The 13,071-nt window shown below is 35.3% G+C and overlaps 2 protein-coding genes across 2 annotated transcripts; both read right to left on the bottom strand.

Moving 5' to 3' along the window:
• Positions 1-2,499: 2,499 nt before the first annotated feature.
• On the bottom strand, positions 2,500-4,968 carry LOC106339684 (tryptophan synthase beta chain 2-like). The gene is made up of 6 exons (XM_013778539.1): positions 4,805-4,968; positions 4,310-4,634; positions 3,946-4,162; positions 3,280-3,817; positions 2,978-3,076; positions 2,500-2,899 (listed from the first exon to the last, which is right to left on the bottom strand). Exons 1-6 carry the CDS (start codon positions 4,872-4,874, stop codon positions 2,646-2,648), a joined length of 1,503 nt encoding a protein of 500 aa, XP_013633993.1. The 5' UTR covers positions 4,875-4,968; the 3' UTR covers positions 2,500-2,645.
• A 1,780-nt stretch (positions 4,969-6,748) lies between these two features.
• Positions 6,749-7,174, bottom strand: LOC106338856. The gene has a single exon (XM_013777738.1). It carries the CDS (start codon positions 7,172-7,174, stop codon positions 6,749-6,751), a length of 426 nt encoding a protein of 141 aa, XP_013633192.1.
• Positions 7,175-13,071: the final 5,897 nt, after the last annotated feature.

Genomic DNA, 13,071 nt, shown 5'->3' with positions numbered 1-13,071 from the left:
CGTCAAACTATATGACATTGTTAATATTATTTTGATAATTTGTCACAATTGGCTGCGTTCAGTTATGATGTATTATTGCAAAAGGACTCAGCTAAAAGGACGAGGGGGCTAACCTTTCAACTGCCATCAAACATAGAGATTTGCTGCAACTTTAAAAGCTGGATTTAGTCCACCGTTTGGTCTGCTCTGCAAATGCTTTGACCTTTCTGGCTGTTGCTGACGCAACTACTCTGCTTTTTTCGTTCCTGGTTTTGTTACCTTAAGAGTTTAGGGTAACCATGTATTTAGTTTTGTCATGGAATCACTTGGAAAGGTTTCAAATGCAAATTTCAAAACTAAACGTGTAGCAACAAAACAAGAGAGTTTGAGGTTGATGAAAATAAGAAAGATTTTGGTTACTGAAAGTTATGGACATCCCACATCTCTGTCTTTTCTGGCCCACTCAATAAAATAAGCTTCTTAATAGATAAAATCACAAGGATAAGTTCATTTATGAGTAAAAATCTGCCAAACCGAATTATATAGAATGAAATTTCTATATTATTGTTCACAGTTTTGTTTTCACAATTTGGCATGGCCGTTTAAATGCTAAATGATTAATCTGTTATACTAAAATCAAAAAACCCAATGTGAAAACAATTTTAACTGAACTTATAAGTTCAGAATATGACACGGTAGTAGATAGCTAACATTTTTACATTGAGTGATATCACTACAACAAAATCACCTTTTACAGAAGTGGTTTTATGTAGTTCTCAGAAGAAGTTTATGTGCAAAACATTATATTTCCACAACGCTGAAGAGTTGTATATGCTAAATAGAAATTTCAGTAGCTTTTAAATAAATTTCATCTTAGTTACCGCGAAAAACTGTTTTTATATATTTTTTAATGATATCACTCACTTCATAGCTATGTACAAAACAATTTCCACATACAGCCGTTTAATAAATACTTTAATCCTCTAACAAAGTTATTCCATCACTATTATATATTCATACATTAAAATAATTGTTTGTAGGTGTTTTGTTCAAGTACTATATACAAAGAAAACGGTCTGTCATTATTTTCCATAAACACTCCCTCTATTAATCGCCATACAAAAAAAGTTTCAAATAAGAGAAAAGGTTTCAAATAACAACAGAGGCTTGAAGATATTCTCAACACCTACTCTCTCACAACTAAACGATTGAAACTCCTAAATGTTAATTTTCTTAAATAGTTGGCTCTCTACTTTGCTGCATAGGAACTCCTTTGAGCATTACCAAATGGAAAAGAAGAAACCTCGACAAAGTGATGTCAAGAAAACAGTGCCTTATGCTGGACTCAATGCTCGAGCTTTGAAAGGATCTTTCACCATCAATCCCCAACCATCCCAAGGAGAGCTATCTTGCTAAGAAAGCAACTTAGATCATAACTAAATTTTTCCTCTCTAACAAATATCACAACACATGTGTTGATGGAAGACATCCATGGTTAAACAAGCCGGCTACATCCCACAAACTCTCACGCAACTCAGTAACTACCCAAACAGAACCCCATAACTACGCATTAGATATACACAATCACTCTCACATAGCCAAATTTCACAAATCTATATCGTTAAGTTCTTTGCTAAACAATAAATACCAAATCATATACAAAGTTATATAAACATTCCTCCCCATCACACCACATTAAACCTATCAACTGAAAACATCATCACCGCACGACAAACACAAACAAACGCACGCATTCCTCCAATACGTGACAAAACAACCAAACTCCACCATAATTTACAGTATAAGGTAAAAAATGAAACAACAACACACACAATGGTCAATACAAAACAATTAAACAACTTCAAAATAAACATTCAATTTTTAAGTGTTTTATAAAATTAAATAATTTTATTGTAATCTCACCCGCCCACTAGTTAATCATAAAACATCAGTCTACTATACTTATGTGAATGATGCAAGCGAATAATAGCTTAAATAACTGTGAATCACGTCATTCGATTAGCTTATATCTGTTAACTCAGCCGTAAATTTATTTTCATGTCTTGCAGTGTCATATTATAAAGTATGCATGCGGGTTCAGTTAGTTTGGGTTATTAAATTTGGGTAGTTTGGTTTTCGGTTAGTTCGGTTTAACATAATCTTACCGAATTAACCCAAAATAAAATTCGGTTAGTTCGTTTTTTTAAAAAAATTCCGAATTTTTTTATTTTGGTTAGATTTCTTTATAATTTTGGATAAATTTGATTAATTTTTGTTAATTCGGTTCAAATTTTGGTTAATTCGGTTTGGTTGTTAGTATGGTTTGGGTATAAATTCTTTTTTTTAAGAAGATAACCCAAGTAACCGATTGCAGAACCGAACCAAAAATTGAAGATTTTTTAAGAATTCTACCGAATCAAACCAAACTTCTAAGTTCTAACCGAACTAAATGATCATCTTTTTACAACCATTTCAGTCTTTTTTGATTGGTGATGATATCTTGTAAAAGAAAACCAAATTATAAACGATATTAAAAGTTCTTTTCATATGTTACACATTGTGTCTATTACTGATGCTCTCTCTCTGGCACACTTTATTTAAAAGGGCATGATAATGCCCTAACTTATTACACCCGTTTGGTTTGGAACATGGGGCTTAACTTGGAGCTAGACAACAAGAGGAACCTTGGACAAAGACTCTTGAATCTTCTCTTCGCTAAATAATAAATCTACCAATTCACCTCGTAAATATTTTTCATACGAGGCAAGGTCGAAGTGGCCATGTCCACACATGGCCATTAGTATCACTTTTGCTTCACCTGTTTCTTTGCATCGGAGAGCTTCTCTTATGGTTGCAGCAATGGCGTGAGTCGGTTCTGGCGCAGGTATTATCCCTTCTGTTCTCGCGAACTGAATAGCACCTACAAGAATATTCAACGGTAAAGTTGGGATTTACAGTCCAGTGCAAAATATAAAAGGGTGTAAAGTTAGTAGGCGACCTTGGAAGCACTCAGTTTGAGGAATTGAGATTGCTTCCATGAAACCTTGTCCATAAATATGTGAGACCAACGGTGCCATCCCATGGTACCGTAATCCACCTGTTAAAAATCATAGATAAAAACGAAAAAATTAGCCGAAAGGAAAACATGAATCAAGAACAAAAAAATCAAAAATAAAAACAAAAACCACCCATAAATGAAGAACAAAAGAAAAAAAAAGGGTTCAAGAAATCAAGCATCGATGGGCTGAAACCTTCAACTTTAGTATGTCTGAGATCTTGGATTTAAGGTTCATTTATTACCGGAATGGATAGGACTGGGAATGAAGTCATGCCCTAAAGTATGCATCTTCATCAAAGGAGTCAATCCAGCTGTATCACCAAAATCATAAGCGTAAACTCCTTTGGTCAATGAAGGACAAGCCGAGGGCTCAACCGCTCGTATAATAGGGTTGATTTTGCCTTTGAGTTTCTCCCGGATATAGGGAAAACTCAAACCAGCAAAATTCGATCCTCCACCAGTACATCCTATGATCACATCAGGCGTTTCGCCATATTCTTCCATCTGCTTTATGCATTCTTCTCCAATAACCGTCTGGTGTAACAACACATGGTTAAATACACTCCCTAAACAGTATTTTGTATCTTCGTTTCTTGATGCGACTTCAACAGCTTCTGAAATTGCAATGCCTAAACTTCCTGTGCTTGATGGATCTGCCTGAAGGATTCTTCTACCTGCCTCGGTGAGTTCCGATGGTGATCGATGAACCTTTGCACCCCAAGTTTGCATCATCAGCCTGCGATATGGCTTTTGTTGGTATGTATGGGCCACTTGAAACACCTACAGTATAAAAGAAAAAAGAAATCTATAAAACTGATTGAAGTTGATATCACTGCAAAAAGGATAAAGACACAAACACTTGATTAAATTTTCAAGATAGCACTGCAAGAATCAAACATTTTGCGTACTTCACAATCAAGTCCAAATAGACTAGAAGCAAAGGCTAAAGAACTGCCCCACTGGCCAGCGCCTGTTTCCGTCACAACGTTCTTGACACCTTCTTTCGCATTGTAATAAGCTTGTGGAACTGCTGAGTTGGGTTTGTGTGAACCAGCTGGGCTACCACCTTCATACTTGAAGTAAATCCTTGCAGGTGTATGAAGAAGCTTCTCCAATCTCTTTGCTCTGTTATCAAAGCAAAAACAATTAGTATTAATAGATTTGGACTCTGTATTTCTTTGAGTCCTTTTACTATTCTAATTTATTCATCCACTACAAGTTAGTGCATATCATAAACATAAGAAGAAGAAGAAGAAAAAAACGAACAAGAACCTGATAAGAGGAGTTGGACGCCAAAGCTTATAGATTTCAAGAACTTCTTCGGGGATGTCGATAAATCTCTCTAGTGTTTCTTCTTGCTTAATTATCTCATTAGGGAAAAGATGAGCTAAATCTTCGGGTTTGATTGGTTCGAAAGTTTTGGGGTGCAACTGTGGAGGAGGCTTAACAGAGAGATCAGCAACAAGATTGTACCATTGACGTGGAACTTCAACATATGAGCTATGACTAGAGTTCAAAGCTGCGTTTGCTCTTAAGCTAAATCCATATGAAACTCTTGTTGCGTGGTTTGGCTTTCTTTTCAGAGTCAAGTCATCACCTAATCAAAAAAAAAAAAAAAAAAAGTCATCACCTAATCAAGTCAAAATCAATCTCAAGACATCATAGATTGAACCTTTGAAGCTTGAGCTTCAACATCAATTAATAAAAACAAAAACAAATCTCTTTTTACTTTTTTTTTCAAACGAGTTCATGTTACATTTACGTTACCTGTAACGAAAACTTTATCTAAGGATGAATTGGTGAATGTGTTTGTTGGCAAAAGCAACTGAGAAGCCATTTCTTTGGAACTCTATCAGTCTCACGAGGCTTCTAGCTATGAAGACTGAATGTGAGAATAGATCGGTGGAGCATATAAATAATAAGAAGAATTCCCGGCACCCAACGACATCTCACTTGAATACTACTTTCTTTTTTTCAGTCGAATATATACTGTTTTCTTGGTCTTAACTTTTGTTCCTTTTCTAAAGTTGCTTTTTTTTTTTTTTTTTGACATCAAACGGCTGTTCTATTACTCAAGCTAGAGGTGGTCTGGATAACCAGACCGGAATAGAACAACTAATAAAATAAAGTTTTCTATGAAAAGATCTCGCGGTCCTAGCTAAAGAGTCTGAAATCTGATTTTGCGCTCATGGAATATGTGAGATCTTGAAGTCCGGGAAGCATATCTGCAGAGTCTCTATACTCTCCAGTTCTGTTGCAAAGCTTAGCCAAGCATGAGGCACATTAATCATGGCAATTAAATCCTTATAGTCCGTTCCAAAATTTTGACATGTCGAATGCTGAAGCATGTTCTCCATCGTCCATCGCAATGCTTCCAATTCTGAATGCAAGGCACACTCTCGCCGTATGTAGTTTTGTGTCCCCATAAGTTGTACCTTGCCCAAACTGTCCATCCAGACCCATCCACACTCGCTAAATCGTGATGTGGATGTCTATGACCCATCTATCATGCAAATATTACTCAAGCTTAAGACTTGAGGTTCTACCATACTATGTTCTTGTGGATTTGATGGTACCATCTCGTTTGCATTAAACCAGGCTTGACACTCGCTCTCAGTGTATCGAACAAACTCCAATGGGTCCTTGTTTATTCTTCTAAAGAGTTTATCATAGCCTTCCAGATGTACCAGATTATCCAGGGATAAGGGTCGCTGTCTTGTTCAGGCTCGAGAATGTTGTTTTTCTTCTAGAAAAGATAGTCCATATTTGCATAAAGGCTCTAAACCGGGAAGATAAGTGGGCTTGTTGGAGTTGTTGATAAGGACCAAGCTTGTAAAGCTGGCGGGCATTGAAAGATTGCATGTGTGGCTGATCCTTCTGGTCCTCCACATCTTGGACAGTAGTTATCACATCTCATGTTTCGTCGTATGAGATTCTTCATTACTGCCACCAGACATGTTATCAGTTGCCATATAAGACGACAAATATTTTGAGGCGCCTTTATTTTCCAAGCGAAGGCTTGAAGTTTAGTTATATTGGGTTCCAGTACCTCCTTTTCTTCCTCATCCTTCAATAAATTCCGAGCAACCCAATATCCCGATTTAACAGTATACTGTCCATTCTTCCAACAAAATGTATCACCACGATGAGTTGTGCTTATGGTCAAACTCCTTGCGAGAGGTATATCAACAGGGGAAATATAATTATCCAATAGCCCAACATCCCACTCCTTCGATTCTCCATTAATGAGGTCGCTAACTCTCATGTTCGGGTGCAGAGCTGGGGTTGTAGGTTCAGCCGGTGTTGTAGGGATCCAAGGATCCTCCCACACCTTGACCTCATATCCAGAATGTACTTTCTGTCTAATCTCCAAAAGGAGTGGCTTTCGTGCCGCAGAAATGCTTGTCCACACATAAGATGGACTGCTTACAGAGATTGTTCGTAAAGGCGAACTCGATCTATAGTATATTCCCTTCAGGACTCGAGCTACTAAAGAGTCAGGGTGTTGAACTAGTCTCCATAGTTTTTTTGCTAGTAATGCTAGGTTAAACTCATGGATCATACGGAAGCCAATTCCGCCTTCCTCCCTTGGTAAGCAAAGCTATTCCCATTTTTCCCAGTGAATTCTTCGCTTTGAGGGGGTTTGAACTCCACCAGAATTGTTCAATGACACTTGCGAGGTGTTCACATATCGCTAATGGAAGCAAGAAACTAGACATAACGTATGTCGGTAGAGCTAGCAAGATTGATTTTATCAAAACCTCTTTTCCTCCTTTTGATAGTCATATACTTGTCCATCCATCCATTCACTTGATGCATCAATTTGTCCTTCAGAAAAGCAAAGAGTTTGCATTTAGATCCGCTGATGTCTTCTGGAATTCCTAGGTATGTACCCATTCCTCTTTCATTCTGGATTCCAAGTGTATCTTTAATATGTTGTCTAACAGTTGCGTTGATCCTCTTACCAAAGAGTATTGAGGATTTCTCAAAGTTGATACATTGGCCTGATGCTTGTCCGTATTTCCTGACTACTTTCATCACTTCTTCGCATTCACGGGGCCCTGTCTTACAGAAGAAAAGCCTATCATCAGCAAAGAGAAGGTGGGATATCGAGGGACACGCGCGTGTAACACGCATTCTCGTTTATCTTTCCTTGGTTCTCTGCATGATTAAGAAGGCTAACGAGCGCTTCCTTGCATAGAATAAAGATAAAAGGAGACAAAGGATCTTTTTGACGTAGACCTCTCTCCGGTACAATATGTCCCCTGGGTTGTCCATTCATGAGCACTTTGTATTTGACCGAAGTGATACAACGCATAATCCAGGTAATCCATGTTTATGAGAAACCCATTTTCGCATGACATCTTCAATGAACACCCACTCCATTCTATCATACGCTTTACTCATATCCGTCTTAATCGCCATCCTTTTATTGCGTCCACTCGTTTTAGTTCTTAGGGCATGGAATATTTCTTGAGCTATCATGATATTATCTGATATCTGTCTTCCAGCAGTAAATGCTGACTGGGTTTCTGAAATTCTATCTGGTAGAACTTTTTTTAATCTCTGGCATAAGACCTTAGAGATTATCTTGTAGCAAACATTGCACAAGCTAATTGGCCGGAACTGGGACATCTCGTTAGGCCTAGTTGTCTTTGGAATGAGACAAATATTGGTATCATTCAATCCACTTGCCATCGTCCCATCAAGAAGGAATTGATTAACCATATGAGTTAAATCTTCCTTGACAATATCCCAAATTTTTTGATAAAAAAAGAGCTGTCATCCCATCTGGTCTTGGAGCCTTTTCTGGATGCATAGCAAAGAGTGCTAACTTGACCTCCCATTCTGTGACCGGAGCTGTAAGGTCATTATTTATTGGCTCCGTAATTGTTGTGGAAACCTCAGACAGTGCATCAGCTATATCCTCTGGGTTAGACGACTCAAATATTTGTCGAAAATAACTAGTAGCAATGGCCACCAGTCCTTCCTCATCCTCAACAACATTCCCATTTGCATCTAAAAGCTGTGTAATTTTATTTCTCGCCCTCCTTTGCTTTGTCAATGCATGGAAAACTTTTGTGTTCCTGTCACCTTTTCTTAGCCAGAAAACTCAAATTTTTTGCTTCCAGAACATCTCCTCTGTCTTAAGAGCATCAGAAAGTTCTTTCAGAGCTGCTGCTATATCCTCAGTCGTAGCGTCATCATTCGAGTACAGACCCTCCACCTTTTCTTTAAGTTCTTCTACTAGCAGATCTGAGTTAAATTTTGTTGTCTCCTCCATTGACTCAAAGCCTTACGGCAACTCGAAATATGCTCCATAATATTTGCGTCCGGAGGGAGATCTGGAGATTTTCATCCCTCAAGAATGATCTGCCTCAACTCCTCATTATCTAGCCACCTTTTATCAAATTTGAACTTCTTTGATTTCCTTGTTGGCTTTGTGAGAATATATCCTCAGTCGTAGCGTCATTATTCGAGTACAAACCCTCCATCTTTTCTTTAAGTTCTTCTACTAGCAGATCTGAGTTAAAATTGTGTTGTCTCCTCCATTGACTCAAGGCCTTACGGCAACTCGAAAAATGCTCCATAATATTTGCGTCCGGAGGGAGATCTGGAGATTTCCATCTCTTTGAATGACCTACCTCAGCTCCTCATTATCTAGCCACCTTTTATCAAATTTGAACTTCTTTGATTTCCTTGTTGGCTTTGTGAGAATTTCCGCTAGAATCGGACGATGATCTGATCTCCATAACCTCATGTACTTTACAACAGAATGAGGACATTTTTCATACCAATCCTCATTTCCAACCGCTATGTCTATGCGACATCTAACAGTTCTTCGTCATGCTCTCTTTTCTACCCACGATAACATATTTCCAGTAAATGGGAATTCCAGCATCCCCCAATGGCTTAGCATCTGCCTAAAAGTTGCTTTGTCTTGATTCAATCCCATTGATAATTAATCATAATCCTCTATATATTAATTGAGAATCATTTCAAAAGTTGTACAATATATTTTGTATTAATTATAAAAGAGACCTAATGATGTGTCACTTAATTAGAATGTTAATTTGGCTTACATGGCAAAATAAGAATCAAGTGAATAATTTGTAGGTCCAAAATCTAATTGTTAGGAAACATTATATTAACCCAAAATATAAGAGACGTGTACTATTCCCTTAAATAAAAGCTATGATATTACTTTATATGATTAACATATATATGCCAATTAATAATTATGTATAATAAATATTTAATAACAATTTTTGCATCATTCCTCATTTTTTGTTTAATTTTATGTTATTAAAAGAAATTAAACAATCACATTAACCATATAATAAAAAATTAGATTTTTTTTCTTATATGCTATATTTTGAATTTTTTAAAACGACTATAAATTACCAAAAAATTTCAAAAAATCCACTTTTAAAATTTTTTTATCATTGGCTTAGTTGTTTTTTGTTATAACAAGATACAAATAATCATAAAATCATTTTAATATGAATTTTTATTTAATAGATATTTATATTAAAAAATATATATGTATATCTATGTTAGTATCATTTAATTAAACTATGTACCATTTAAAAACACATAAATATTTTTTTTTTAAATTTGCATTGAAAAAGTATTGAGACCTTAATATTTTAATTTTGAAATTTACATAAAAAAAATATCACATCGAAAATTTTGTGATTAATGGTTTAAATTTTTTGTTACATCAAATATTCAAATGTTAAGAAAACCATATGAGTAGGAAGTCTCAATAAATATTTATATTAAAATATACTATATATTTATGTCAATATCACTGAAATTTAATTATATACCATATAAACTAAATTAAAGTATTATTTTGATTTATTTACCCTAAAAATATTATAAATAAACAAGAAATATTATTTTGATTTATGTAATTACTCTAATCTCATATATATTAATTGAGAAACAATTGATTATACTTGCTAGTGTAAGATTTTATTAATTAATATTTTTCAAAAATCTTACAAAAGATAGCTATTAAAATCACCTAGCGAGAACATGGATTGCACAACAAATTTGTTTTCCTAACCTAATCCCCCTTTTTATTCTTCACAACACCGACAAAGACTATATGGAAGTGTTGATTGACAATCATAAATAATAACTTTTTTTAAGTTTTGCCCATTGTTTTCTTTAAATGAGCCTATAACAGTTTTTAATGATTAACTGAATGAGCCATGTGCATAGTAAAATGTGTTTTGGTTTAAAAATTGTTGCATATCCAAAATCAATGTGAACCATCATCTTTTTTGTTTAAAATTTTGTTACAATAAAAATAAAGGATAGGGCAAACATTACAAATTCAAAAAACTGAACCAAACCCGATCCAAAAAAAAAAATAGTACTGAACTTTAAACAAAATTGGTTAGATATCCGAATGGGTTAAAAAAATTTGAATCTAGAGAACCGGAACCGAACCTGATACGAACCAAAATATTTCGGGTATTCGAATATATCTGAACCAGAATTATATACTTAAATATATTAATTATTTTAAATTTAATATCTAAAAGAATATAGAAAATATATAAGATGTTTTTAACTTGTCCAAAATACTCGGAATATATACAAATAGTTATAATACATGTTTTAAATAGCTAAACGATATTTGAAATACCTGAAATACTTAAAAAATCTGTTGATTTCCTATCCAAATATTTAAGCTAAACCAATTTTATGTTAAGTTTAAGATTTTGGCATACATTATTCAAACTTATATGTTATATATTATTTTTTCTATAGATATTTTGAAAAATTTAAATTATATATGAAATTTAATTTTTGAAAAGAAAAATAAATAGGTTATCCGAATCCAAAACCAAACCAAATCCGCAACGATCCGAACCGAACCAAATCCACAAGGTTCGAACCAAACCGAACTAAATGTTACTCGAATGCCCACCTCTGACCAAATGTAAAAAGGATTGTTGATAACAAAATGTATATTGTTTATAATATTTAAATATAATATATTTAAAAATAAATCCACTTCGCGCATGACGCGGATTATCATTTGTATATAAGATAAACTTGAATACCGTGCTTTATTGCTTGTACACCTTAATAATTGAAAACCTTACTTTACCAAAAATATTAATAAAGTAAATAAACATTCAGTTTCCTATTGTTTAAGGCCCAAAAAAAACTAATTTTGAAAAGTCGGCATGGCTTCATAATCATACGGTGGATATGAGGATGCAAGAATTTGATTATCCTGATTGCTTTCATTTGTTGTAGTTGAGCTTTATTTCAAGATCTGTTTAAGGTTTTGTTTTTCTCTTTAGTTATTCTTTTATTTTATTTTTCTTTTGTCATCCTCTTTAGTTAATTTATAAGATAGAAGGAAGAGTATTTGCACTGACTAGTAACGGGGACAGAAGATATATTAGGTAATCATGCGGGGATCTTTTGTATTTAGCTAAGTAGTCATACAGACCTTGTGATATTACCTTAATACCCATGTGAAGAGTGACTTAGAACTCCAACATTAAGGGATCATGTATAAAGTTCACACAATTCCCAAAAAAAAAACTATTATAATAATCTACAAATTGTGAACCCAGCTCGTGTGAGCTCTCTCCACTGATACAACACCCCTGTAACGCGGGCCCCACGCCACGTGGCGGCCCGCGATTGATCCGTTTATTATTTTTTTTTTAAAAAAAAAAGTCAAAGAAAAAAATAAAAAAAAATAATAAAAAATTAAAATGATGACCCGGTTCATTGATGCAAATGCTCTTACTATCGAGGCGTCATCGTTAGTCGTAATATAGCTACGTAGGGTTGTCTGTAAGACTGGAAAGTGTGTCAGTTCTTTGTAGTATACGAGTGGGATTCAATTTGCGTGAAGCTTATCGAATAATATGTGGCAGTCACAATATACATGATCCATCTATCTTTTTTTCCTTATCGATATTTCAACTTCCTTCTCTCTCTCACTCACTTAATTTCTTCGCCATTCTCTCTCTCTCTTGCTGCGCTTCTGTGTTGTATCTGATTCCTGTTTTCTGCGGAAGCTCTACATTTTATTAGCATAGCGTCGATGAAGAAGGTCACATCGGCAGCGGCTAAGATGCCGGTCAAGGATGAGAGAGTGGCGGCGGCGATGACGGTAGACCAGATCGATGGTTGTAGAGCTTCTTGTACGACTGAAGCAAGCGGGGGAAGACAGTTGAGGATAATACGTCGCCCACTCTTCTGTTGCAATGGGGAATACGTCAACGGCGGTCACGGACCTCAAGATTCGGCGGTGGCGGTGGCGGTGGCGGTGGCGTTGTTGTTACGTTGAAGAAATATATAGATTCTGGTAGAGGCAGCCCGAAAACACCTCTCTCATGGAGTGATAGATCTGGAAGTGGTGGCGGCTCTGCATCTCCCTCCGCCACAGCCGCCGATAAAATATGAGGAAACAAGTCGTCAAGCTAATCAACATTTCAAGATTCTGAAAACAAAAATTGATAACAAAATTCAAACGATTGTTAAAGCAACTTCATGATTGAACACAAACAAGATGAACAACACTTAATACATAAGTCTAAGACAATACGAAAGCTAGTATGAGATCTTTAATTCTTGTGGAACCGTCTACCTAGGTTATCGATGTTAGGAGTTTTCAAGGCTCTTAATCAAATGTTGTAATATAAAAGATTGTCGAACCAATCCTAAGTGATTCTAAAGGAAAGGGAATGCAAGACCATGCTTAATTTAAGTGCTATTAATTGGTGAGATTAGGGGTGTTCAATCTGGATATCGGTTCGGTTTAGGTTCGGTTTTTTCGGTTTTCGGTATTTCGGTTAGTAAAATATAACTACCATTCTAAATCCATATTTACTTCGGCTCGGTTCGGTTTATATACCGTCGGTTTTCGGTTTATTCGGTTTTATACCAAAAAAACATAATTATTTAGCTTGAGATCATATTATATGAATTTTAGAGTCATATTGTCAACACAGTCATTTATTAAAAATATATTACATGTTCAAATAAAT

The sequence above is a fragment of the Brassica oleracea genome, chromosome C4 (assembly GCF_000695525.1).
Source record: "Brassica oleracea var. oleracea cultivar TO1000 chromosome C4, BOL, whole genome shotgun sequence".
NCBI classification, from domain to species: Eukaryota; Viridiplantae; Streptophyta; class Magnoliopsida; order Brassicales; family Brassicaceae; genus Brassica; species Brassica oleracea.
The sequence above is the reverse complement of the archived record's forward strand: the minus strand, read 5'-3'. Positions and strand labels throughout refer to the sequence as shown.